General features: G+C 43.8%; 1 protein-coding gene across 2 annotated transcripts in view; it reads right to left on the minus strand.

The window, feature by feature from the left end:
* CACNA2D3 (calcium voltage-gated channel auxiliary subunit alpha2delta 3) overlaps positions 1-27,768 on the minus strand; it is a 2,559,454-nt gene that overhangs the window by 663,228 nt on the left and 1,868,458 nt on the right. For both annotated transcript variants that reach the window (XM_086939135.1, XM_086939136.1), the window contains exon 26: positions 10,011-10,132. In XM_086939135.1, coding sequence (XP_086795261.1) covers positions 10,011-10,132 — 122 coding nt within the window. The remainder of the gene's footprint in view (positions 1-10,010; positions 10,133-27,768) is intronic.

The raw sequence follows: 27,768 nt of genomic DNA on the forward strand, positions 1-27,768 counted from the left end.
TTAGAAACCATACCATGCTTTTACAGTATTATTTTATAATACTCTTCTTACTGCACGCATTATACTTTGCAACCAGCATTACGATTGTAGCAGTTCATATCTTCTGCCTGAAAAAGAAGACTGTTCAATAAATACTTTGATTGAAAACGCCGGTCTCTCTATTTCTCTGCAACTCTGGTGAAACGAAGCATGCACGATTGACTGAGTAAAATATCTATCTATTGTTTCCACGACTATGAAGATCAGTTTTATCTTGGGGAAACAAAGTTGTCATGTTTATGCAGTTGTCAGAAACTAATCCCTTCTTGTTTATTCGAGAAAGTTTCTAGTGACCTCTGAGCTAGCTGGCACTCACAATCAATTCTAATATATTCGTTAGAGACCTAGTAGACCTAAGTCCTACGTCAAATCTATAGGATATATTATTCCAATGCGCAGAGCCTATTGGGAATATAGGAACTACGCTACACTAGCCCCATCGGACTGGCGTCCACTACTTCTTTGGTACGTCTGTTGGGCTGAAAGTAGGCCATGATTGTCTTATCCATGAGGGCATTCCTGATGGCGTGGAATGCTGCATCTTCTTTTCCAGTCCACTCCACTGGCCATCATCAGTCTCCTGAGGGGTTCAGAGAGTGACGCCAAGTTGGGGATGGAACGTCCACAGTACGTGGCCATCCCCAGTTAACTGCGGACCGCAGTAGTGGATGTTCGTCCTCAGAGCGGACCGTATAGCTGTAGCCTTCTTGAGGTTGCGGGGCTTGCTGCTGAGCCAGCTGTGGGGCTTTTTGGATTGGCACCGGGGCACCCGCCCCATCTGGGTTCTGGACACTCATGCCTTCTGGGGCACGTGCGTATTTGAGTCCATCACTGGGCCTGTAGCTGTGCTGCCCAGAACGTTAGGGTGACACCTCAGTGCCCGCTGTGCTGAGGCAGCTGTGTGGGACTCTATGCTTGTGACTTCTTCACAAGGTGATTAGGTATGGAGGCCCCTTCCACTACCCACCGTGTGCAGAGTTCTTGCCCGCACTATAGCCTGGATGTAGTTGCAGGGTCCTGCCTCAGATGCTTGCAGGTGTCAATGCTTGTTGCCACCCCAAAGGAAACCGGCCTCTGCTCACGCTGAGTTCTGATCTTTCAGGTTTGCAGGGCTGCAAACGGCACACAACAGTCCTGAGCGCTGGCGGGGTGAAGGCACAGCGGAGCGAGTGCTTCAGAGCGAAGGGAGGGGCCCCACCCTCCCCCACATAACCTCGCGTCTTCACTGCTCACTCAGTAGCCTCACGCCAGAGCAGTCCACATGCTGGAGCCCAGACTGCACGCCAGAGCCTCACGCCACACTGAACTTCCGGGTCGATGTATCCAGAGCTCCAACGTCCTCAGGGCTCCCAGGGTGGGCACCGGCTGTCTCAGTGCGCGGCTCCGCCGTCAGAGTTCCACACATCGCAGGGGACACAGGGTGGGCAGTCGCAGTCCCCATGATCTCTGTGGTACCGCAAGTCCTGAGGCAGGGCCGCGTGGGCTCACGATGTCCGACGGGCACTGCACCTTGCAGCGGCGGGCTGGGCGACAGGTCCAGATCAGGTCAGCAGAGGTGTGGGTGGGACCTGCCTCGTAGCCAATGTGGTGATCGGCTGGTGATCGGGCCAAAGCACAGGAACACAAGGTAGGCCTCAATTAATACACAATGATGGGACACACACACACTGGCTGACCCGAGTGATCATGCGCCCATTTATTTATAGCTTTGGGCGTGCCCCCCCTCTGTGTGCCTGCGATAGCAACACTGTATAGTGCGGGCCAGGTGGCTCCATCACTACAGACCTCATGACCTCCTTTCACCAAAATGTTTAGAGGAAAAGTGAAGTAATTGACTTAAAATAGCCAACTGGCTATCTTTTCCATACGGATGCCACTGATAAGATCCCAAAAGCAACTGGTGTGCTTTCTTCCTAAGAGACTTTGCCTGGTGGAAGTGCATTACCTCCCACATAAATTTCTCGACATATATGATGGCGCAATACCAAACTACCAAGCGAAATCTTTTTCAGCAGGGAGAACAACTGCATGCTGAAAGTGGTACTGAAGCCTTACGACTGTAATAAATGTTAAAGACAAAAATAAACTGCTGGATCGAATGGCCCCATAGATGGTTTTCCAAGAGACAAGTTTTTCTCTTGTGGATCCAAGTCTGTAAACATCAAGCATCAGCTAAATTGCCCATTTGACTATGAATGCCTTAGAGCTAAAGTTCTGAAATTGACCACCTGCCCATGCTTATAAAATATACTTTTTGAAAACATTTGTTTTTCATGTAACAGACTAGGAGTAACAGGTCCCAAATATTTTAAACAGACTTTTGCACTGGTCTACTTAATTATGTCATCAAAAAAGCAGATTAAAAATATTTGATACCAGATGACATTATATGTATAAACTAGCAGCCCGTCCCGACCTTGTCCGGGAGCAACAGGCTTCCCCGACTCCCGCCCGCCCCGACATTGTCCAGCAGTCCGGGCCCCCGCCTGGCCCGTCCCCCGCCTGCCCCGACCCCCGCCCGCCCCGACATGGGTCCCCTTACCTCAGCCGCCGCTACTCCCGCCTGTCCGCTGCTGATATACTGCTTTAAATATGTCTATTCTTCTTTGCAGAGGTGTACAGCTGACCAATCCGTTCTACAGAGTGTACATTGGCTGGGAAAGCTTACATCATAGCTAATCTTTTTGGCCTAGAGGTGTGTTAATGATTGCTGTTTCTTCATAAAAACATAGGATCATTCTCTTTTCTCCTGCAGCCCGGACCCCCGCCCAGCCTGTCCCCCACCTGCCCCGACATGGGTCCCCTTACCTCAGCCGCCGCTCCTCCCGCCTGTCTGCTGCTCGCACCACCGTTGGCCTGTCCGCTGCTCTTCACGTCTACGCTCCTCCCCTGCGCCATGTCCGCCGCTCCCTTACCTCAGCCGCCGCTCCTCCAGCCTGTCCGCTGCTCGCACCGCCACTGGCCTGTCCGCTGCTCCTCACGTTACCGCTCCTCCCCCGCGCCATGTCCGCCGCCCCTCGACGCGCTCCTGGATGCCGCTCCTCCCGGCGCTCCTGACGCGAGCACGCACGTCGCGGCCGGCGCTACTTCAGAGGGACTACTTTTTTTTTTACTGTAAATTTTTTTAATAACGTTTTTTATTTTATTTATATAGCCTATAACCATCTACACACCCTGACGATTCCAACGGTGTATCAGGTGTGTGGATTGGCGCTGAGGTTCTCCAGTTTACCCGCCTTAAAGGCTGAAAGTTCTTCCTTTATTATAGTAGTATAGATAAAAGAAACGGTTATTTAAAAAAAGAACAGCGAGGTATATGTAAAAGGGGACAGCACCAGCAGATCGTCACTCGAAGCGACGTTTTGGTTGGGCTCTGTCCTTCTCCATATTTCAAAGCGGCTGTAAAGCCTTGTAAATACGGCCCCTTTAAATGCATCACTTTGTGTGGAAGGGGCGTGCAATGGATAATGCTGTGGGCATTCCACAGCAACACCCAATGCTTTTTGACGCTACCCCAGATTTATAAGGATGTGTAAATCTGATGCAGTGCCAAAAACTAATGGCATGACTTAGCAGGTGTTTGAGTGGGCAGTCAAGGAGAAATAGTTTTATTTCTCCTCGTTTTTGCAAAACACCATTAATGATTGATTATGTGCAGGACGTTGTCCCTTCCTGCACATAAACAATCATTAAATAATTACGGTTTGCTAGTACACTGTGCAGCACACATAAAAGTCAAATATTGCCATTATTGATTGTTTATGTGCACAAAGGGTCACCTTCCTGCACATAAGCAATCATTCCCAGCAACATAGGCATCCTTACACTGTGGAGCAAGGGTGCCTGCATTGGTGCTAGGCAGCTAATTTTAGTACCACCGCTAGATAAAACACAGAGGGGTGCCATATTCTTGTAAATACGGCACATCACTGCATTTGGAAATGTTGGAGTGCAGAGATACCAAATGTGTCCCAGAAATTCAAACTACACACACAAGCAAATTGTAGACTTATTTTTTGCAATGTGAACTATAATTCTGCTGAATGGCTCTAAATTTAATCAGAGGGAACTAGGTCACTTTTGTATCATAAAATTAAACGTCTATGCCTTAGGCTAAAAGGGTTGCTGTTGTCTCTCCCTTTGTTTGTGAAATTATTTGAGTTGCTGTAGTCTATGAGCAGTAAGGCTGGCATCTGTCCTCTCCATTGTGAGAATACAAAGAGGACCAATGACTAACAAATTGGGTCATGCATCGCTGCTGTATCACCAAATTAAAGCAAGGCTTCTGGTTCTGAATCACTAGAAGCGCATGACCAATTCAAAGTAATATTTCTGTCTCAAATTAACAGACAAACTTCTCTGCTGCACCCCCAGTTCATTTATGGTCCTGTTTACAATTGGGCTAGAAGATTCTGACCGCTGCCTCAACCTCTACATTTTTAGGGTCAGTGCTATGGGGACAGATGCACAAAGTATTTCTGAGTTACCAAAAGGCCTTATTCACAGATTGGGACTGGTCGTGACCGTAAAAAGGCTGTTTCTGACTTATCAAACCCAAATTGCGATTCAGTAATGTGTTACCAAATACCAATTCAGCATTTGGAAGGGGTGTGTAATTATCAAAAGGCAGTGGTATGTATCATTTTTTTACAAAAGAAATCCAGTCGCAAAACATTATTATTTTACCACCTCCTCTAAGAAGGTTTTAAGACATTTGCAAATGGGAAGGGGTTCCCATGGGACTACTTCTCCTTTGAGAAAGTTACGCAAAAGTTTAAGAGCTGGCAGTGGTCCCACGGATATTCATGAGGTAGGTCGATTTGCTACCCATTAGGAATCTTAAACTTAGAAATAAAGTTTAATACATTTGGAATAGCGATTTACTAATTGCGATTTGCCAAAATCTCAATTTCGAAATTGCTATTCCCAATGTTAGTACATCTGATCCCATGAGTCAGACACGCTTTATTGCACTTGATAAATGAGAAATCAAGTTAGCAGGCTCAAAAACTTTTATCAGGTCACGCCTTTTCTACTTTAGTATTGAAGAAGGACATATCATTATTAGGACATACAGATTTTGGTGTACGTTGCATCAAAAGCTATATTTAATTCTCTATTATTGGCAAAAAACACTCTGAATAGGTGCTATTTATCACAACTGAAAAATTCCTCTCCCCAGGGTATCGGCATTAAGCAGTATCTATTTTATAACCCTCAGTGGCACTCATAATCATGAACTTAGGGTCAGAAGTATGAAGATCTGGTCGTAAAAATCCAGATGCAGTTTGCCACCAGTATTTTTGTGATCAGTAAAGAGTTTAGTGAACCGACCTATCTTCTGAGATTTTGGTTTGGTTTGGTTTCCGATTCATAGTGGATCACAATCTGACTCATCTCATCAATAATGAGGAAGGTTGCAAATTGTGACTCACTCCACTTCGTGGCCATCATAGGGATGATGACTTGCCAGAGTAAGCAGGCTACTGTGTCTGTGACTGCCTTTCAATAAAGTAAACTTTTTTTTTAATGAGCCCATTTTCCTTAAGGAAATGGGCTACGGAAAATGTAAAGTGTTTTTTAAATGAAAAGTTCGTTTTACAATTGGCAATGTTTTCTTGGACAACTATCTACTTCACAACCATCTGTTTTTACATTCACAAAGGGGAAATTGTTCCCTTTTGCAAATGCATTACCACTCCAAATTATAAATCAGTATTATTCAATGTTTTGCATTTAGATTTCACTAGCATATATTAAATTGTTGCATACCAATTCGGTATTTTGAAAACACCCCTTCCAAACACTGAGGGCCTGTTTCCGAATCGGTTCGGAAGGGCTCCGAACCATATTCGGAGCCCTACCGACCGAATCGGTACGTGTCGTAAGGATTCCTTTCCGACCGAGCCATTCCGATGGGCTCGGTCGGAAAGGAATCCGACTTGGATTTCAGGATGCCTACGACGGGCTCGGAGAGCCCATCTACCATCCGGAAATCCTCAAGTATTCCGCCGGTCGCCTCTTTATGACCGAGGGAGTACAATGGCAGTTTTTCACTGCCTTTTCGTGCCGGTGTGTCCGGCACGAAAAGGCAGTCGGAAACTGTCTCTGGGGGCCCCCAGCTGGGCCCCCATGGATGTGAGGCTGACAAATGGCGGCCTGGGGGCACGTATGGTGGCCCTCCGTTGATCCCTACACCCGGTGGCAGGCACCTTGGCTGCCGGCAACAGGGTGCAGGGATGAACTGCACCCCTGCATTTCACATTGCAAGCATGCTTTCCGGTCTGAATGCTTGCTTGCATTGTGAACCATACAAATGCGACCGAACAGGGTTCGGTCGCATCGTACTAGCAGGGCCATAAGCGACCACAGCAGGTCGGTCGGTTACGGCTCCTGAGCGATGTCGGATGGACCTGAGTCCGTCCAACATCGGAATCACCCCTGAATTGTTATGGGGCTGCAATCGTATTAAAGGAGTCAAAAAGGGTGACTGAATCCAGCACAAGAAAAATCCCAGGCCAATTAGAAAAAATTAAAGTGAATTGTAATAAATTATTTGACACCAACATTACAAAAATCCAATCAGTAAAACAGGACCTCTGAATTTTTAAAGTTTAAAGTGGAAAAAAGCACCAAAAAGCACAAATCACCAACAGTGGTTGTTTGGCTGCGCTGGCCCAAGACAAATTTCCAAGGTCAAGCTGACCGTGATGGAGTGTGGGCTGGGTACAAATCTGAGTTCAGCTTGCTGTCCAATGTATCTGGTCGCATTTGGACTGAGGTGTGAGGTTGTGCGTCATGCTGTGTTGAGCTGCGTCGATTCTGATAGGGCCGGTCATTGGGAGTAGTTATGATTGAGGCTGCAGATCAGGAGCTGCGAGGTGCTGTGATGTGAGGTCCTGTATTGAGATGTGTCACGTTGCTTCAGTACCCATGTGGCCGCAAATCAGGAGCTGTGATGCGAGGTCCTGCATTGAGAGGCTTTATGATGTTTTGTGTCTGATGAGGCCACTGATCAGGAGCTGCAAGGCACTAAAATCCAAGGGCCTGCTTCAAGATGTGCTGCTCTATGTCTGTTCTGAGGAAACCAACAGTTTGCTTCAGTAGGCCTATACTCTGATGCCAGCCAATGATCCAGGACCTGGGATCTTGGGGATCAGGACTCACTCCATCAAAAGGCCAGCAGCAGAGCACATGCAGCTCTAGTTGGATCTGGTCAGCTGGGCTGATGCAGGTTAGGTCTCTGGAGATCTTTATGTCCCTGTAGATCAGGACAGGAGGCCAGTCAGCTAGCGCTTGGATTTCTGGGTTGAAGGAGCAGGGCCAGTCTTCCTTCCTCATGCAGTAGGCCAGCAAGTCAGACCTTCTTGTAGCAGGGAAGTCCTTCCAGCAGCAGAGCAGCAGAGCATTCTTTTTTCTGAGGCTTCCACGGGTCCAGAAGTGATCTGATGAGTAGTACAAGAGGTCCAAAATGCATATCTGGTGCCAGATTTATGAAGTTGGAAAAAAAACTATAACACCCACACTTCATCATGTTGATGGAGTCTTGTACCAAACAGCTAAATGCATTGACAGCGACCGCCATAATGACGGTTCCTAGCAATGCTTTATAAAGGACCGCCAACTTGTCATCATTTATAAATTTGTCAGGTGGTCACCGCAACATTGAGGCAGAGTTATTTACTTTGTCCCCCTGGTGGAACAATGGGCTATTCTTCCAGGAACTAAATTTGGCCCTAAGTAAGAGGCTAAAACATTTGACCAGAATAATCCTGGTTGATGTATCTGACCTGAGCTCCATTGCATCCATCCTCAAATTGCACCTAGGCCTTGGTCTATGGCAACCATTGACTATTATTGGCAATTTGTGACTCTTGGCGCTATTTCAACTTAAAACTCAAAAAATTTCAACACAAAAAAACTCAAAACATCTATACCTCTTGTCCCCCTTATTAGATTTGTGTCATATCTGTGTCATTCTGTTTATTATCTTTTACTCTATTTTCTAATTTAGTCTCGAATTTTTATTGTTTTGCCTTTACATATTGCCCGAAGTTAAGCCTGTCTGCTCTGTGCAATAACTGATAAAAGTTGAGCTCAGGTTCATATTGTGGCTTTTAGGCTTCACCCTGACGAGGATTGTGACTATTCCTTGAGGTTGGTTGTCACACACCCCGAAACCGAATACAATTTTGACACATTGGGAGCTTTTACAACACCATACATGTGCATAATTAGACATCAGAATATGGGATGGTTTTGCACTCCATTGGCAATATCAGAAACTCAGATTTACAGTTCTTAACAGGTTCTTTTTTAGACTGCTCATTGATAAATCAACACTTTTCTTTTGAAAAATAATTTTTTTAGACTGGCGTAAAGTGTAAATAAATTTAAGTAAAAATCTCATTCGAGGTATTGTTAAATATAATTCCTTAAAAGCACAAAAAGTGCAGGGGGCAGAAGTGTTGTTTAGGACCGCCTCTTTTACTAATCCCTGATATTTTTGTACCATTTGGTTACGTGTTTTTCACCTGTCATGTATGCACCTATCATCACGAAACTGCTCAAATTAACCTCTTTGGGATTTCATTTTTCAGCAACGCACGTACTTACTTTACATCTGAAACACAAAAATGATGTTTGGAATACTCACGAAAATCTCAATTGCTGGCAATTGCTCAGTCCTTCAATGTGCTGCTGACTATGCAACTCTAATTAGGAACCAGCCATATGCAAATCAGACATGGTCCTGTTGTAGTGGGAGCAGTCCACCCCCAATTACCAGGCTAGGTCCTCTGTAGTTGGGAAAAAAAAGTTACCCCAGACTTGTCCTTGAGTGGCTTTGCCAGCCTTATTGGAAAAAAGTAAAACGGGATGTGCAGAATGGTTGTTAACGACTCAGCTGGTGGCAGTCATTCACTGTGACACACCAGCTATCAGGCCACATGTCTATATTCATGGCTTTAAAGCACAGTTACACGTCCATTATAAATCATGACAGCTAATCAAAAGTGGAAGGATCACTTATCCTGCATTGGAGGATCACTTGTCCTGCATAACATTGGGTATGCGGTCTCGGTACTAGTCCCAATAAAAAACCCTCATTAACGTGTTGTTTTTGTGGTTGTCTCTGAGCGGTATATTTTCGTTCTCCGCTTCTTATACACGTTTTTGCAAAATCATGGGGTTTAGTGGTTTTGCAACCTCCACCAGGAGGTAATACCCTTTGCTATAACAGTAGTGACCAGAGATGGTGCTCGTGAAATAGTGAAGTGAATTTAAAAGTCTCTCGGTTCCGGGTATAACATTTTTATTCGTTCCGGGGTCTTTTGAGACAGTAAAACTATTGGAGGTGATTGAAGAGCTTGTTATGGCTCTATCACACAATGTTTGTGAATAAGGTCGACATGTTTCAGCCCTTGTTCGCCAACAGGTCGGGTGGGCTTTCTTCAGGACCAGGGTGAGGTGAAAAGGTGAAGGATACTCCTAAGAATTACTCACTTTTGATTAGCTGATATTTATACAAGGGAATTGAACGGATCACGGATTCCTTCCTCCCTTACCATTGATCGACATTATAAATCATGGTCACATATTTGCTAATATTCTACTATGAATTATCTTTAAATTAACTCTCGTTTTTCAGTCTGTGTGTTGCATATGACAAAATAACCCTGTGTCCCTCTTCACAGCTACACCTGACAAAATCCTCGTTCACTCGCTCTCCATGCCTGGACTACAGCGCCGCCTGTTGGAGACATCAGGTGTAGTCACTTGTCTGGACCCTATGCAAGACTTCATGATGTCTGTATTGTTTGGAAAAATATTAAACTTTTGTAGGCTTGATGCCAATTTATACAGAAAAAAATGAATATTGCTTATTCAGTGACATACCCTGTGTTGAAATAAGGAACACGCTGCCTTCCAAGTGCTGTGTTGTTAGAGTAGTGACACACACAACCGCTCACCTGTGCTGAATGGAATGGAGTACACAAAGCTGCCTGGTATCTGCTCTGCAGCTCTCCTGTACCAGAGGGGGAAGTGATCTGCATTAAATATGCTTTCCTTATCTTCAGCTGTCAGGAAGTCTCTTGAAACAGAATAGAAAAAAAGAACATTTGTACACATGTTTACAATTCTTTTGTTTTACTCAAAGCATATCTGAATCACAAGAAAAGGTCAGGGTGACATGTTAGCCCATGAATGTGAAACCATTGTCTTGCTGGATCCCCGCCCACCAGCCAACCAGTCTGCCACTGGCATAGAGCCAATGAAATACCAACATGCTTGCTCGTTTTAAGCAGTTTGTTAGCGTTAATGGTTGTAGAAATTATAAAGTAACAGCACAATAAAATATCAACATTCTCATTTTTATTTTCTATACGGAAATTCTGTTTTTGGGGTGTCCTTTTTTAAGATTAAAAAGAAAACTGTTTGGTACAGGTCTCTGTTATGTTGATGGAGCCATGTACCAAACTTGAAATGCATTGACAGGAACCGCCACGACAGCAGTTCCTGGCAATGGCTTTGTAAATGACTGACAGCTTGGAGGTCATTTATAAATCTGGCGGGTGGTCCCTCCACCAGGGCGACAGATGTATTCACTTCACTACCCCGGTGACACAACAGAGCATCTTTCAGGAATTACATTTGGCCCCAGCCCAAGTCAGAAGATAAACGGTGACATGCATCAACAAAACGTTTTGCGATTCCTTATTAGCGATTTTTAAGAATCGCAAATAAGGAATAGCAAAACGGGATGCATGATTGAAAGTGCATAAAATTTGCGATTCGGTAAAAATCACAATTTTTACCGAATCGCAAATATTATGCGAATTCCAATTTGTGATTTCGCAATTCCCATTGATTCCTATGGCCAAAAGGCCCATAGGAATCAATGGGAATTGCGAATTCGCAAATTAGAATTCGCAAAATGTTGATGCAATCCATGGGTGAAGGGGGGGTTCCAAAGGACCCCCCCCCCGCACCCCTGAAATGTATTTTGAAGAGCATGTTTCAAACACACATGTCCTAAGGACATGTGTGTCTGTAACATGACAGTGTTTTGAAATGCAAAATAGAGCATTTTAACACATTTTCGCAAATTACCACGAGGTTCAACCTCGTGGTAATTTGCACCCCCTAATTGCGAATTCGCAATTTTAAAATTAATCATGCATTGCTTTTAAGGAATCGCAAATTGGCGATTCCTTAAAAGCAATCGCATTTTTGGAATTCGCTAAAAATAGACATTTTACCAAAAATGCTTGATGCATCCCAAAAATCTATTTAGGAATCGCAAACGGACGAATTTTGCGATTCGCACCGTTTGCACTTCCTAAATAGGTTGATGCATGTCCCTGTATATGTTTCACTCAGACGACAATGGCAGTTGTATTTGACATGCGCACCGTCGTTGCTAACAATTCATGGTTGAGAATTTGAAGATCGAGTGAATGCAATAAATGAAATACTTGTTAAAGATAAAAGTAGGGTTGTGCAAAGTTTGTGTAACTTTGGTTTTAGGATATTGCCTGAAAAATTTGGAAAATTGAACATAGGCAAATCTGTCATTTAGTGCTCAATGCTTCCTTGCATCAAGGATGCATTTCACGGTAAAAAAACACAATTGCTGCAAACAGCTGCTCGCGGTTTGGGTCTTCGTGTTGTTATCGTTATAAAATATGCCACATGCAGTGTCGATTCCACCTGACATGGCATAATGGCATCATTTCCCGAGTTTTGCATAACAAGCAAAGCATGAATTTCCTAAAAGTATGCAAATGATGCCAGCGTAATTTCAATTTCGCCAGGTCTAAATCAAATATCTATTGTTCAATAGCATTCCATGAAACACTATAAAGTAGCTAGAAGAAATACAAACAGTTTGCATACTTGCAACCTCTGAAGTCCTAAAATATGAACAATTGCCTTCAGTATGGCTGATCCCATTTAATGCATTGTACATATTACAGGTTGCTCCATAATTTAAAAAAATATATAATTTACGGTAAAAGACCAAACACCGAACAAAGAATATTTCAGCCGCAAACTTGAAAGAACTGACTTTTCATGTTATGGGGGAGGGGACTGCACCATCGAAAGCCACAACAGATGAAGCCCCTTAGGGTAACGTTTTTGGGATGTACCGAAAAAAAAGTAATACTTTTCTCAAGTCCAGCAGCTAAAAGGATCTTGTAATTTGTGTGTAGGGTATTCCAGATGCGTGTCTGACTTTCTCGGAGGTTGGGGCGGAAGAAGATAAAATGCAAACATATGTTGTTAGAAAAGCTCATACAATGGTAAATATGCAGGCTAAATATGCGATACATTATGTAATACATCAGCATACTAAATGTACTAATGCATATGCACGATTGTGATCATATAACTGCCTTAACCCTATTTGGATTGTAGCTTTTGTGTCTTTAAATTAATAGATGCATTTTCTGCGTTCGCTTCTCTCTCAGGTAGGCCATTCTGGTCAAAGTACGAATATGTCGGTCTGGCTCCCATCTCAGTATTTGATTACACAATACTCAATTCAACATATTGATTATAATTACATCAATGTCACTCAAGGTTAGCCAATGGAAGAAGCGGCTTGCTCCTGGCGTGTCTTTTGATACCCTGGGAAGTCAACGTGCTGCTTCGGTCGCAGTGGTCAATAAAGCAATCTCAGGAACAGTGAGGAAACAGAGTCCTCTTTCCGTTCTGTAGTAGGCACTGCGGTCCCTCCTCCCAGCCCTCAACACAAATAATAGCCTGTTGAGGGGTTACTGGACTGACAAGAAGTCAACACTATGATGTCATTGGGGGTCAAAGACTGCATGACATTACTTCCCCTGCTTTTTTGGTGTTGGACCATGGGTAAACTATGGTTTGGATTTCCGATTTCAGCCGATTATCATCGGTTGAAACCCACAAGTCAGAAAACGGGCATCAATTGATAACAGGAAAACAGCTATAGAGGGCAGGAGAGAACAGAGAGACTAAAGAAAAAGAAGTGGGTATCAGAGGAGCTTTGTAGCCTCCCTTGCACAAGCTATTTTTGCCAATTCTTCCATAGGATGCAGTGTCCTTTAGAGCCAAAGCCAGGCAAATGCAGTAACCAGTCAGTTCCCCCTCTCTCACAGCATATCATCTCGGGGTCATAAGTCAATTAGACCCTCTTCTGAATGCTCAACCCCCCCCAAGTCCTGTAAAAGAAGGCTTGATGAGGCTTACAGGGGGCTCTCTATACTGCTAGGCTCCACACAGCTTGTGGAGCAGAAAAGAACGTCTTCAGGCAGGGTGCCCTGGACACATATTGGGTGATTAGCCACGCTATATAAATCCTGGTACACAGACAAAATATCGACTTTTAAATATCGATATACAATAATATCGAAGTTTAAATATTGATGGGACAAAATATCGAAGGTAAGTAATATCGACAGTCTTAATATCGATATTAGTATGATATCAGTAATATCGAAGTTTTAAATATCGATGTCAATAATATCGAAATAAATAACTTCGATGTTACTAATATCAATTTTTAAATAAATTTAGTGTATATTATATTGTATTTATTATGTTTTATTATTTATTTTTAATGTAATTTAATTAAATATTGTCTTTTACTACTGTAGCGGGTTGTGGGTTTATAGGGGAATAGGGTGGGAAGTAATTTAATTATGGTAAATTAATTATTAATTAGTAGGAATTATTAATTAATTAATTGAGAAATAATTTTTAATTAATTTTAATTAATTGATTAATTGATAAATATGTTCTGTAGCGGGTTATGGGTTTATAGGGGAATAGGGTGGGAAGTAATTTAATAATAATTAATTAATTAATATACGTTTGTACATATTTTAATTAATAATTAATTGGTAATTAATTTATATAATTAGTTAATTAATTAATATAATTTTGTACATATTTTTAATTATTAATTAGTTGGTAATTAATTAATATTAATTATTTAATACATTAATTATAGTAATTTTTTATATATAATTTTGTGTTATTCTTAATTAATTAATTGGGAAAAATAATATTAATTATTAATTTACATTAATTACAGCTAATGTGCTAATATATTTACTTTATTGTTATTGTTAATTAATAATTAATTGGTAATTAAATAATATTAATTAATTTTGGGTAAAGGAGTATTTTTAGGGTTCAGGGTCAGTTTTCAGTTTTTGGGTAAAGGGGTATTTTTAGGGTTCTGGGTCAGTTTTCAGTTTTTGGGTAAAGGGGTATTTTTAGGGTTCAGGGTCAGTTTTCAGTTCATGGGTAGAGGGGTATTTTTAGGGTTCAGGGTCAGTTTTCAGTTTTTGGGTAAAGGGGTATTTTTAGGGTTCAGGGTCAGTTTTCAGTTTTTGGGTAAAGGGGTATTTTTAGCGTTCAGGGTCAGTTTTCAGTTTTTGGGTAAAGGGGTATTTTTAGGGATAAGGGTCAGTTTTCAGTTCATGGGTAAAGGGGTATTTTTAGGGTTCAGGGTCAGTTTTCAGTTTTTGGGTAAAGGGGTATTTTTAGGGTTCAGGGTCAGTTTTCAGTTTTTGGGTAAAGGGGTATTTTTAGGGTTCAGGGTCAGTTTTGGGTTTTTGGGGTACAGAGATATTTTTAGGGTTCAGGGTCAGTTTTGGGTTTTTGGGGTACAGGCGTACAGGGTAAAAACAAAAAAATATTACATTAAATCAAATAAATAACATAAAAAAATAAAAATTACATTAAATTATTAAGTGTTTTATTTATTTTAAATGTATATGTATTAGTTTTAATTTTGTTTTAATATTTTGATTTAATATTTGTAAAAATATATGTATTTTAAATTATTTTTACATTATTAATAATACATTTAAAAAAACGATATTTTTCATTCAGATATTTTTGTACTACGATATTATTTTTTCGATATTTTTGTACTTACCTTTATGAAGATAGGATTCCGATATTTTTGATGTCGATATTTTTGCTCCGATATTTTTGTATTTCGATATTCTGTCTGTCGATATTATGTCAGACATTCATAAATCCTGATTGGTTGATTGGTTTGTGTCAGTTTTCAATGCTTCAGATGCCTAAATTCGCCAAGAAGAGATTCCCCCATGCACTGTGATCCATGTCTGGCACACAGTGTCAATGATCGGGGTTTGGGGGGAACTTGCACTCTGGAACTGGCAGAGGAGCTGCACTCCCTTCTCACCTCTACAGGTCCACACCTCAGTCTGCATGCATCCCTTCTGTGTGTTTGGGCATGGGAGTGCTCATCTTTCCATAGCAGAACAAATGCTGCCCGATTCACAAAAGTAATCTAAGACAAAATCCTAACTTTACGACTTTTGGTATTCACAGAAGGCATTTAGGAGTACTAGGAGTTCTAAAGTTAGGATTTTATCTCAGTTAAACTTAAGTTTTGGTCGTAAATTAAACTTAAGACAAACTTAAGTTTAACTGAGACAAAAAAAACAAAACAATATCCATTGCTCTGTTTTTTCCTCTCCCCCCCTTCTTTCCTTTTCTTCAATAAATTCAAACTTAAACTTAAGTTTGTCTTAAATTTAACTTAAGAAAAAAATGTAAAATTGACTGAGACAAAATCCTAACTTTAGTACTCCTAAATGCCTTCTGTGAATACCGAAAGTCGTAAAGTTAGGATTGTATCTCAGATTACTTTTGTGAATCTGGCCCATGGTGATAGCGGCTGAGACTAAACTTTGAACACCAAACATAGCGAGGGCCTGTTGTCCTTAAAACACCAGGTTCCACAACTGTCAACTCCTCCATCATTCACTGTAAGCAAAGCGGTAATGAAACCGAGAAAGTAGAATACACAGAACTGTTTACTTTTCACTCTAGAGCAAATCGATTAAACTTGTGTGCACTACACACAGCAACGTGCCTGTAAATGTAATGGGACAGTGGGTTGGTAAACGTAAACAACAAATGATGTTGCTTGCAAGAGTGCCCCCGGAACAAAGATATTTAAAAACCTCACAATGTAACACCGGTTTGGCCAAAATAACGTTTTTGCAGCAAAGAAGCGGATGTGCCAACCTTTGATATTAGGTTACAACTGAGCAGAGAATTGTAGAAAGGGAACAATTGGCAACAATGTAAAGACTGAATGACATCACATATTCCCTACAAAAGTGTGATTGTTCGAATATTAAAAAATTACAAAATATGTCAAGAATGATGCATACAACGTACTGGCCATTTAAAACGTACTGGGCATAACTAGTAAGAAAGAAACATTCTATAATAAACTTATTTTCCCATTGATTGTGGTGGTATCAAAAGATACTTCATTTAGGATGTGTGCAGAACTAATGGAAAATCATATGTTTGGTCAAGTACAATATTGTCAAGAAAGTTAATATCGAGGAGGAATGACTCCTTAAATTAACTATATTTTCCCTGAACAAGATGTGCTTCTGCTATTGCTCATGCACAATAGAACTGCATGGATTTCATGAGCATACCCTCCTTCCCATATAGCGGCACAGTAATTTGGGCTCACCCGTGCTTACTTTTCAAAACTCAGGTCCTATCCGGAGCAGAACTTTTGAAGGGGGTGGTGCAATGCAGATTTGAGAGAAATACGTCCACTTCCTGCATTGCAAGCACTGGGACACTGGTGCTCACGCAGGAATGAGTGTTGGTGTACAGGTTTATATATCTGCCCTGACCTGGAGGAATTAATTATATACATTACTTTTCTCTGAATTAGTCATTTTTGTGCTGCAGTGTGAATCAGAACCGGGGGTTACTTTATGGACAGAAAGCACATATGAACATTTTTTTTTAAACCTTTATTTAAAAATGTTCAGATTAAGCGAAGACATTACATCGTGTACCAAGACATTGCAAGACTTGTTGCATGTATAAAATACAGTCCAATAAAGGATAGTAAGGGTAAGTAAAACAGAAGACAACAGTTGAGGAGGTAAAGAATAAAATAAACAAAATAAGGGAGTCACTGCAGACAGGGACGATGGGACAAGGCGTGGCTCGTCACATGTCAGTGTCCTGCCTGGAGTTGTCCGAGGGTGGCTTGTTATGAGGCACTTGAGGGGTGGCAGTGGGAGAGTGTGGAGTCAATGTGAGGAGATACTGTCTAAGAGGCTGCCAAATAACTTTACGGTTGGCTGTTAGCAGTAGTAGGGAGGAATACACTTCACTCGTCAGGTTGCAGGTGGTCATACTGCGGAGCTAGGCCTTAAGGTGGGACGTATACTACTGCCCCAAAGAAGAGCAATCTCCTGCTTGGCCAGAAGAAGTGCGATGGCGGCAAATCTGCGATTAGTTGTGAGAATGGGAGAGACATTGCCTAGGAGAGCTATAAATGGGGAAGGGTTAATAGGCATGGAAATCATCTTAGAGAGGACCTGGAACACTTCCGTTCAATATGTAGCTACCAGTGGGCAGGTCCATGCTAGATTTGGGAAATCCTCATCCGAGCCTCTACATTTAGGGCACAGGGTGGATCCAGAGGGGTCAATATGGGCTAGCCCACGGGGGTCACAAAGGCTCTGTGTAGAGAGTGAAAATGTAGAAGCTTGTGTCTGTGATTGGCGGAAATCAGTTTAGTCTGTGTGCAGCAGAATTCCCAATCCTTGTCAGTGAGGGGGTGTTCGCAGGTCCCTTTCCCACTGTTTCCAAACCTATCTATATTGGCTCGCTTAAGGGCTATGCATGCACGATAGAGCTTGGCAATGAGATGTGACACATCCGGGTAGAGTATCAAAAGGGTGAGCGGAGTGAATTTGTAGGAGGCAAGCGGGTAGGACGGGATATGAGATCACAGCACAATGTGGAGTCTTCTGAAAATTAATCTATACATAAAGGGGATTTAGGAGAAGGGGGAGACTCAGCAAATATAAGAAGTTAAAGCCCAATGTGCCACAGAGTTCCCGTCAGGCCCAGCAAGTGGTCAATAAAGTCTGAATGCCAGTAAGGTCCAGTCTAATGCCCAGTGGCAAAAGCGCATTCAAGGGTGTAGGGTTTGCCAGGTCATGTTCTGGTCTGAAGTAGGATAGCTGCATGTCTGGGTGGAACCAGTGATTAGCGAAATGGGCCTGGGCTACTAGGAAATTCAACTGAAAATCGGGGACTGAGAAGCCTTCGTGATCTTAGGGGAGAGTTAAGGAGTTCCAAGCATCCCGACTTGGACGGCCCGCCCAAACCAATTTCAAAAGTAGGCTTCTTAGTGTAGAAAAAAAGGCCTTGGTTAATGGTATGGGTATGTTTATAAAAAGATACAGGAAATGAGGAAGGACTGTCATTTTTATAATGGCTATACAGCTGACCATAGAGAGGGGGAGTTGTATCCAGTGATCAATTTGGGTAGAGAGCTTGTCAACCGCACAGCCATAATTCAACCGGATAACCTGCTGCTTATTTCTGTGTAAAACACACCCAGATACTTAGTGGTGTTGGCAGACTATTTAAAGGGATATTCGCACGCAGAGGGCGTGGTGGCATCAGTGAGGAGAAACAGCTCTGATTTTGCCCAATTAATGCATAAGCCTGATAGCTCGCCAAACTGGATCGTCTCCTGGACTATTGGAGTTAGATAAAAGGAGGGGTGTCAAACGAAAAAAGTATATGTTAGTATACATGGGCATAAGGAGCAGCCCCGTGGGAAACTGTAAGCTAGGGTGCATATGGCATTCCTGGAGGTGGCGCAGCAGTGGGTTAATTGCTATAATAAATATTTAAGGCGAGACTGGGAACCCCTGCCTAGTGCCACGTGAAATTTTGAAGGGGTCAGTGAGGGAACCATTAATGCGGATGTGAGCAGTTGGATTCAAGTAAAGTAAGGAGATAAGGGCTGTGAACCTTCCAGGAATTCCAAGTTTCCACAGGGTGTCATGGAGAAAGGGCCACTCCAGGGAGTCAAAAACCTTCTCCGCATCGAGTATGGCGACTATTGTGGGGGTGTCGGGATATCCTCCTTAAGACCAAGAAGACAGCATGCACATTTAGAGAGGTGGAAAAGTGTGGTTTGAATCCCGTCTGTACAGGTGACAGTATTGTATCTAACAGTAACAGCAGTCGATTAGAAGAAGCTTTGGCCAAAATCTTTTTGAAATTAAGGAAAGAGTAGTCTGTACAAAGCACAGCGTTTGGGGTCCTTTCCTGGTTTCAGTAGAAGGGAGATTATTGCCTCTCACATAGAAGGAGGGAGGGTTCGAGTAGTAAGGGTTTCAGCTTATTCCTGCAGCAGGGGGAGGATCACAGTAGTTTTATAGGCTTTATAAAAAGCACCCATTAGGCCGTCTAACCCAAGTGCCTTAGAACAGTCCAGGGAATCAATCGCCTGGGCTATTTCCTCTACCGTGAATAGCTCGCTCAGGATTTGTGATTGGCTGCTGGAGAGCCAGATCATGGCTATCTCCTCTAAATAACCCAGACATACTAACAACTCAGGAGTGAGACAAGAAGTATAAAGTGATTTATTGTAGTGTTGCAAAGTCATCCTATGCCCGGGGCACCCTCCAACTTTTTGCTGACTAATACTGGTGGTAACTGATTTTGACTGACCCTGGGCTCTGCCTAACCAGGCCCAGGGCCAGTGCTAAGCTGAAAGAGACACATCAGAATACAGTTAAAACACTTAACATACACTAGGGTACACTATGGTATGGTGGGGTATCCCTGTAATTGGCATGACCTACCACATAAGCCCCAAGTATATAATAGGGCAGGGGATTGAAACTACCTAGAAGTCCCCAGTACCCTGGGGGCATGGCAGTTCAGAGGCCAGCAGATTTTTCTGCACTTACATGTGTGCACTGCTGAAGCCTGAGGTCTGTTTAAAAACAGCCCTGGGTGCCAGGACTTCTTTTAGAAAGTAAATTGTGCCCGAACTCGACTTTGGTGGCAGGGGCACTTACAAATGGGTACCCTGCAATGGTTTGGCATATTAGGGACCCCCAGGGTCTCCCCTAGGTATCCCAGGGGTGGGGGGTCAGTTAACTATAAGGTACACCTTTATAAAAAGAGTTTTTATATGACTGGGTAACGTGAGATTTCACATTCCACTCCCCACATTGGTGTAAAGTGCTGCTCAAATTCAACTTTGATGCTAGGAGCACAGAACAAGGAGAATCTGCAATATTTCTACAGATTCAGAACCCCTAAAGTCTCCCCTAGTTGCACATGGGGTAGGGTTCCTGTAGATATAAGGCAAGTACTTATAAAATATATTTTTGTAAGTCCTGGTGCTGGAAAAATGGCCCAAGTCATTTTTCCCATTGCAAACCCCTTGTTGCATAGGTTAACATGGTAGGAAGTTATTGCTTAATAACTATTGATAGGAGAGGACTAGACTGGCCATTCAAAGACTTCCCAGAATGGTAGTAGTAAATCCAACAATGTCATATTGTTTAATTTCTCCTAAAGTGTCCATACAAGAAGTTATACAACTTTTTTGTTTGTAAATCCAAATTCAGCCTTCCAGTGGTCTGTCCTGATTGGTCAGAGTTAAGTGGATTAGCCAGGCTGTCTTGAAATGGTGATAAAAAGCCCCGGGGGTTTACCAGCTCTGCTGGCAGGTCAGTGTGTTGTTCAATAGGAATGCCAGGCCAGGGGAGGGGGCGTAAACCATGATCTTCAAAGGCAGAGGGTTGGCCACAGTGTCAGTTTCCACTTTACACTTTTGACCCCCACCAGACCAGGATTAGGTAAGGTATGTGCAGATGGTGGGGGAGAGTCTATGGGAATAAGCCATTCTAGGGGGTGTGTTTAGCCAGCTTACCTCCTTGCTGGAAAATCTGCCATTATGGATTTGGAAGATTTGATGCACTCTGGGACAAAATAATGCCACACTCTACAGGATGTGCTCATAACTATGAGGAGTTACCCTGCTCCCATTGGTCAGAAGAGACCTCTTGTTTGACACAGAGAACTTGGAATAAGTATCTGAGAGGGGAAGAGCCCTCCACATCTGCTACTTGAAACTTACTGAAGCAAGTGCCCTGATGAGAAGTTTTGCTGTGCAAAGATTTCTAAGGCCAGACCTCTGAAGACTGCACCAACTGAAACTGCAGCCCTGTGAATTACCTTGCTGCAAAAGGGCTAAAGAATGGACTCCCTGCAGGCTACAGGTTAACAGAGCTCACCTGGACATCCCCACAAAGAATTACTAGCCTAGAGGGCCAGTGGATTTGTAAGGGTTTTGTTCGAGTGGATTGCAGAATTGAAGTTTCACACTTTCAAGGACCCTCTTGGAGATTCCAAAACCTTGGATTGTGTGTTGGATACTTTGGGACCCGCAAACAGAACTTCAGGAAGGAGTTCTAAATGGACCCCGCCAGCTGAGAAGGACGCACAAAACATTTGGGGAGATTCTCCAGAACAGTTTTTAAAGGTGTCCCTGTCAGGGATAACAAAATGACTAAAAGGGGCACTGTTGGTTTCTAAGCGCTAGAAAGTGACTAATCTTTAAAAATTCATATCTCTGGTTCCCTCCGGGTGATTTTTTAATTTTGCTGTCATTTAACAGATAAAAATATTACCTATTTTTATAAATTGTTGTTGGATTTTAATTTTGTGTTGTTTACTGAAATTGTGTTTTTTAATGCTTTACATACCTGCCATTGAAGTTAAGCCTGTCTGCTCGCAGCCAAGGGTTGAGCATAGGAATAATTTTCTAAGACCTATGTTGGGTCCTACCATGTGTTAGTGGTCTTAATGGCAGTGGAAGACCTACATTTGCCCCTACCAATAACCCACTTTCCAACAAGTAAGAAGCTACGTCGGACGGGATGTCTTCAGTAGAAGTGAGACGGGTAGAATCATCCATACCCAGTGCTGCAGTATATCGGGGTCCCAGAACGGGGTGTAGGAGGTGGACAAGGGTCCAGCTGGGGTGTTTACCCTCACCACATTTTCACGCCATAGTGTGTTTACAAAGAAGAGCAACCTCCCTGTCAGCCAAGTTCATTAAACGTCTCCAACAGAACAGAGTGCTCATGGAGAGCAGAAGGGGAAGTCGAGGAAGCATTCCTCTCATCTATGTGCTTGAGGGCATTCTCCACCTGTGTCAGACTATTACAGAGTTTACAGAGCACGCTCGCCTGTATGGAAATGCATATTCCGCAAATGTAGGCCTTAAATGCATCCCAGACAGTGGCATAATGTTGGAAAACTCCATATTGAACTGAAAACATTCTACTACAGCATCCTGGAGCTTGGAGGGGAAGGCAGAGTCCAACAGCGCCACGAGGGGAAGGACCAGAGGCGCTCCCAGCCATAGTCGTAAGGAAGAGCAAGCGTCACCGCACCGGGGCATGATCAGATAACATGTGCTGCAACACCTTTATGTATGGGGGCCATGGGAACTAGGCTACCGACAGGAGCCAATAATCCAATGTGCACCAGACGTCCCAGAGGGTGTGCGCATGTATCATATTCTGAGAAGTGTGCAGAGTGTGGCTTAGTACAAGGGAGGATGCTGGAGGAGGCTATGGTGGTATTCGAGAAGGATGTTTAAGTCCCCGCCCACCAGAACAGAGCCTACGTAATTGCCATCCAGGAGGGTGGCCACGGTCTGACAAAAGGGGTGTTGTCGTTGTTTGGGGTATATAGAGTCAGCATGGTTCCTGTCACCATAACGTAGCAGCCCTGAGTGTCTGCAACAGTAGAATGGCGCATATAGGCAAAAAAACGTATGTATAAGTATGCAGACTACCCTGGAAAAAGAGCAATAATTGGCAAAAAAACAGTGCGAGCCCCACAACACAGCAAAGTCCGGGGATGTCTGGGGGTGGGGGGGTAGATGTGTTTCCTGGTGCGATCTTGGTGCCATGTTTAGTGAGGTATGCAAATACCAGATTACTTTTACAAGAGTTATTCAAGACTCTTACGTTCCAGGTAAGGAGGGTCACATCCACCATCTGCTTAAAAGTACCCATTGAGAAAAGAGTGGAATAGGAAGGGTCTGCTTTGTCTGCTTCTGTTAGGGAGGCTACTGAAAAGTCCTGTCTTGTCAAGGATGCAAGAAGAAATGGGATGAAAAAAAAAGTCTGAAAGAGAATGAAAATCCAAAAGACAATCCCTCAATAACATCACCCCACTCACACTAGGAGTAGAAGTCCTTGCAAATCCCAGTAAAGCCCAAAACATTGTAGAACTCAGAATCATCCAAGGGGGGGAGGGCAAGGTTTGGGAGGCAGGAGACCATTCTGAACAAGAGTAATTAAGCGTGTTCCATAAAAGTTGAGGCAGTCATCGCGGATTGAAGGGAGGGGCCAACAAAGCAGAAAATATATCTGCAGGAAACCCTTAGCGATCTGGTGGCCCGGTAAAACCTGCAATACAATCAGAGCATGGCCCTTCTACCAGGATTGAAGAGGTCTGCACTAGGTGAAACATTGTCATCCTGTGGTGAGCGATCCGGGGTAGGGCCGGTTTGAGGAGGGACCACCTAGTCCCAATTGTTTGCAGAATGTGAGCACTTCGCCCAGATTGTGGAAAAATACTGTATGCCATCTGATACCACCCAAAGCTGGGAGGGGTCGAGCATGCCTTACTTGATCCTGTGTTACCTGAGATGCACTTCTACCTCCATAAACTTCTAACATGCATCCTGCACAGCCAAGGTAAAGTCCAGCTAAATGGAGATGGTGGTGTCCTGGTAGCATAGAGGAGAGCACTCTATGGCCCGATGAAGAAGGCATCCTGGTCTCTATAATTTAGTAGGTGTGCAATTTTTGGCTGCGGTGGAGCTCCAGGAGGTGGTTGGGGGGGCAAGGACCTTTGTTCACTCTCCACGATGAATGTAGGGGAGACGTTCAGGGCACCAAATAGCTCAACTAGCAAGGTTTCAACAAATTGTTCTGTGTGCCCCATGTTGGGGGTCTCTGCCAGGCCAATAATGAGGATATTGTTGCATCAAGAGCGCGCCTTCAAATCCTCATTTTTGTTTGAAATCTGATTTTATTATATCACAATCAGCCAATAACTTACATCAACAATGCCAATCAGTGCAGTAGAATACTATGAGGAGGGTTGCAGCTGAGTCATTCTCTAACAGAGTTCAAGAAGCACTATGCGATAGCCAACAAGTATGCATGCCGCTTATAAAAAGAAAGGGCCGGGCTTCTACATTAAATGGCTGGTATAAATTGTAGATCAACCATCTCCTATCAAAAAGCTGTTCTGTCAAGATATAAAAAGATAAGAGAAAGAGAGAAAAGAAGAGAGAAGGAGAAAATAAGAAAAAGGGAGAGGGGAAGAGATACTACATATTTGGGGGGGAAGCTACAGGGAGGAGGCTCCCATATGAAAAATATTTGGGGTATACACCCTGTAGGAAGGTGGATATCTGACTATATGGTTACGTCAACTTTTTGCCTAGTGTTTAGCTGGTTTTTGACTTGGTCGCCCTGGGATCCTGCTATTCTGGGTCCCAGGCTATCTGCTCTCTCCGTAAAAAAATGGACTTCATGTACTTTAGGTACATATCCAATTGGGTATTGGGTCACCTTATGAGCCCCTGTATAGTGTACCATAGGTACCCAGGGCATAGGTGCATCCAAGGCCTACCAGGGGCTGCAGCATGAATTATGCCACCCCTGGCTGGCCATCCAAACTGACCCCACAGGCTGAACACTCAGCTTGGGCAAGGTGTTGTAATCACCCCTTGCTTAGATATAGTATTCCTATATCTACCCTTATATATAGACACATATATACCTATGGCAGGCCTTGACAATCCTGAAGGCAGAGTGCTTGGTTTTATGTGAGATGGTGCTCTAGCATGAGCTGAGCCTGTCTGCAGCTTTCAGAACCATGTCGTTATAGCTGTTCTATAATATAGCCATACCATATACTCTTAAGTGCATTATAACCCTCGCGGTTAATGCTAACTCCACCATTCTAGAGGGAGAAGACATGTAGTTACTGCTTTACCCGGTTAAAGTTAAACAGAGCCTCAGCATAAAAAATGGATGCTGCTGCCACAGATACGAGTCTGACCTCTTGCTGCTGGACGAAACTCCGGCAGGGGAGGCCTGGACAATAGGTTTCCTGTCAAGGAAGGCGCTGGCACCTCCCCAGACAGCCTGTAGTGGATTGGGGCAGGGTGGGTTCAATGGAAACTGCTGTTTCCAGACACTGCCTGGGGCACACAAGGTGCTCCATGCATAGCCCGGTTCAAACCAGTTGCTGGGGCACTCCAGCCCCAGCTCTGACGCGAAACTGGACAAAGAGAAAGGGGTGTAACCACCCCCTTCTCAGGTTCCACCCATAGGAGGGACCTAGCAGGTAATCCAGCTCCTTAGATTAGTATAAAGTTAGGAGCTGTGTCTAGAGACATTAGATTATCCTGGAAGATACTCTGAAATGAACTCTTGGACCTTCGACGTTCCATTTCGACTGGAAGACTGAAGACATCTCCCTTGTGGTCAAGGAGTGACCACCCTGTGCAAACAGGCACCAACAGTAACTTGCAGATTTGCTTTGTCGACGCTCCCGCCAGAACCCGAAGACTAAGCGATGCAGCCTCTGGACTTCCAGACTTCCCTGACTCTGACCCACATCCACAGCAAAGCTGAGTCCCGTGGCGGACACGAGAGACGTGGGACCGAACATCCTGCATTACCTGCTTTTTGCTAACTGTGCAGCTTCTGAGGCGTCCTCGAAGTTGTGCAATGGGGATTGAGAAGCCCCAACCCCGAGCAATAAGTGCACCGAAGCTCAGCTCTCCACACTCCACGAGTGCCGCGTGGGGCCTGCGCCTGCATTTCTCCTCAATGCGTCATCGTGGTTGCTAGCCCGTTGACTAGTGGCCCTCCTGAAGACATCCCTTTAAAACAACACTGCTTGCCTGGCTGTTCCGGGCTTGCTCCTGCTTTCCTGTAAAGGGGAAGCTCCCCAGACCTTGCTGGTCTGAACAGAAGCCGATCTTCTCTTCCTGCGTGGGTTGCCTTTGCCAAGGCTTGTTGGGTCCAATCTGGATACCGACACCGCCAACAGCTAGATCCTTTGTGGGACAGTTCGTATCCAGCTCCTGGTTGTCGTCTACGTCTCCTGGTCCATGTGGCTGCAAAGACAAGCTTCATCTCCTCACCTGATTGCATCTCGACATCGCCTGGTTCCTTCCTGGTCACTGGCTAGTGACCCAGACTCTGTCACCTCTGCTTTCAGGTTCTTCACTGCTCTGATCCACCCTTGGATCCATCCGGACACTTTCCTCCTGGTCGCCTTCAGCAATTTCTTGCAGCTCTCCATAGGATTGATCGACGAAACCTGACACGAAAGAACACCTATGCACCCGGCTTCCCTGGGTTAGGTAACTCGAGTACTCCGGTGCTCCCGTGGGTAACAACTATCCAAGTGTCCTAGTTTAACTGGGTTTTCCCGTAGTCCATATGGAATAGTCCGAAATCAACTACTTTGTAACTTTTACGTTCCCATTGAAAGTCTATGGTAACTCGCGTGTGTGTTTAGACACTGCACACACATCCTGTGGGACTCCTACTTCCTAACCTTTGGTTAATCAGTGTAGCCCGAGCGATTTCTTAGGCCCTACGCCTACTCACCTTTCCTGAAGTGGCTCTTATACCACTTACTTAGTATATGGTTCGTGAGGCCCCTAGGGCAGAATTGTATTTGTGCAACTTATAGTATGCTTATTGAGTAACTTGTGCTGTATCTCGAACTCTGACCTCATAAAGAGTACAGAGGGGTTGTGTTAGTAATACATACATATATATTTGATATATACCTTGTGTGGTGTCCTTTCATTTGGTATTCAAGGGATTATAATTGGTAAAACAATTGGCTTCACATGCTCTCTGAAGTATTACCCTAAGACTGCTTTGTCCATGCTACCACTAGGATAACTGGTCTATAAGGTTGACTTTACAACAATCACCATAAGGGTTGTTTGGATGGATACAGGGTGCCCACTAGAATAGTGGACATCACATATCAGGCCAACTTCTCACACACCCCAGTCATGGTTATCATCTTTCTCCATATTAGCCTCAGGAGGGGAGAAGAGGGAGGATCTCCAGTCCACCCCACCTCACCCTAAAAATCTCCCCTGAGGAAGTAAAGCATCTTCAAATAACTGGAGAGCCCTCAATTGGGGAGGGACGGATTGAGCATGTTCCAGTTTAGAGAGGTGCAGCACTAAGGGTTTCCAGATGTGCGTGAATTTAGCGTTAGTGTGTGCTAGATGACTGGAGAGAAGCTCCATCGCCATTACATCCCAGAAGCGGGTGAACCACACCAATGAGGGAGTGAGGGGTACGAGCCTTTTTCCAGTGCAATGCAATGACCTTCGTTGCTGCACCTAGCATATGAAGAATCAGGCGCCAATCTGAGTGGGTCAATGCTTTAAGAGACCGAGGTCGAAGTCCGAGAACTTTTATCCCTGGGGTGCTCAGAATAGGGAACCCCATTTCCTTTCTGATGTGGCTCAACACCTCTTTCCAAAAGATTGTCAGGAGTGGGAATGACCCCCAAATATGAATAAACGAGCCTGTGTCTGCCTTGCAACGCCAAAATAAAGCTGTGGAGGTGGGAAACATCTTCTGAAGTCCAAGGGGGGTATAATACCAACAAGTCATTACTTTGTAAGCCATCTCCTATTGTGCAATACTTTTAAAAGTGTTGAGGATGTCTCTCCAGAATTGTTCCCAGTGTTCAGGGGGAGCTTCTTCCGCAATATCTACGTGCCACCTATGTTGGTATGTGTGAAGAGGTAGTACG

Source organism: Lissotriton vulgaris, chromosome 9 (genome assembly GCF_964263255.1).
Source record: "Lissotriton vulgaris chromosome 9, aLisVul1.2, whole genome shotgun sequence".
Classification (NCBI taxonomy): Eukaryota; Metazoa; Chordata; class Amphibia; order Caudata; family Salamandridae; genus Lissotriton; species Lissotriton vulgaris.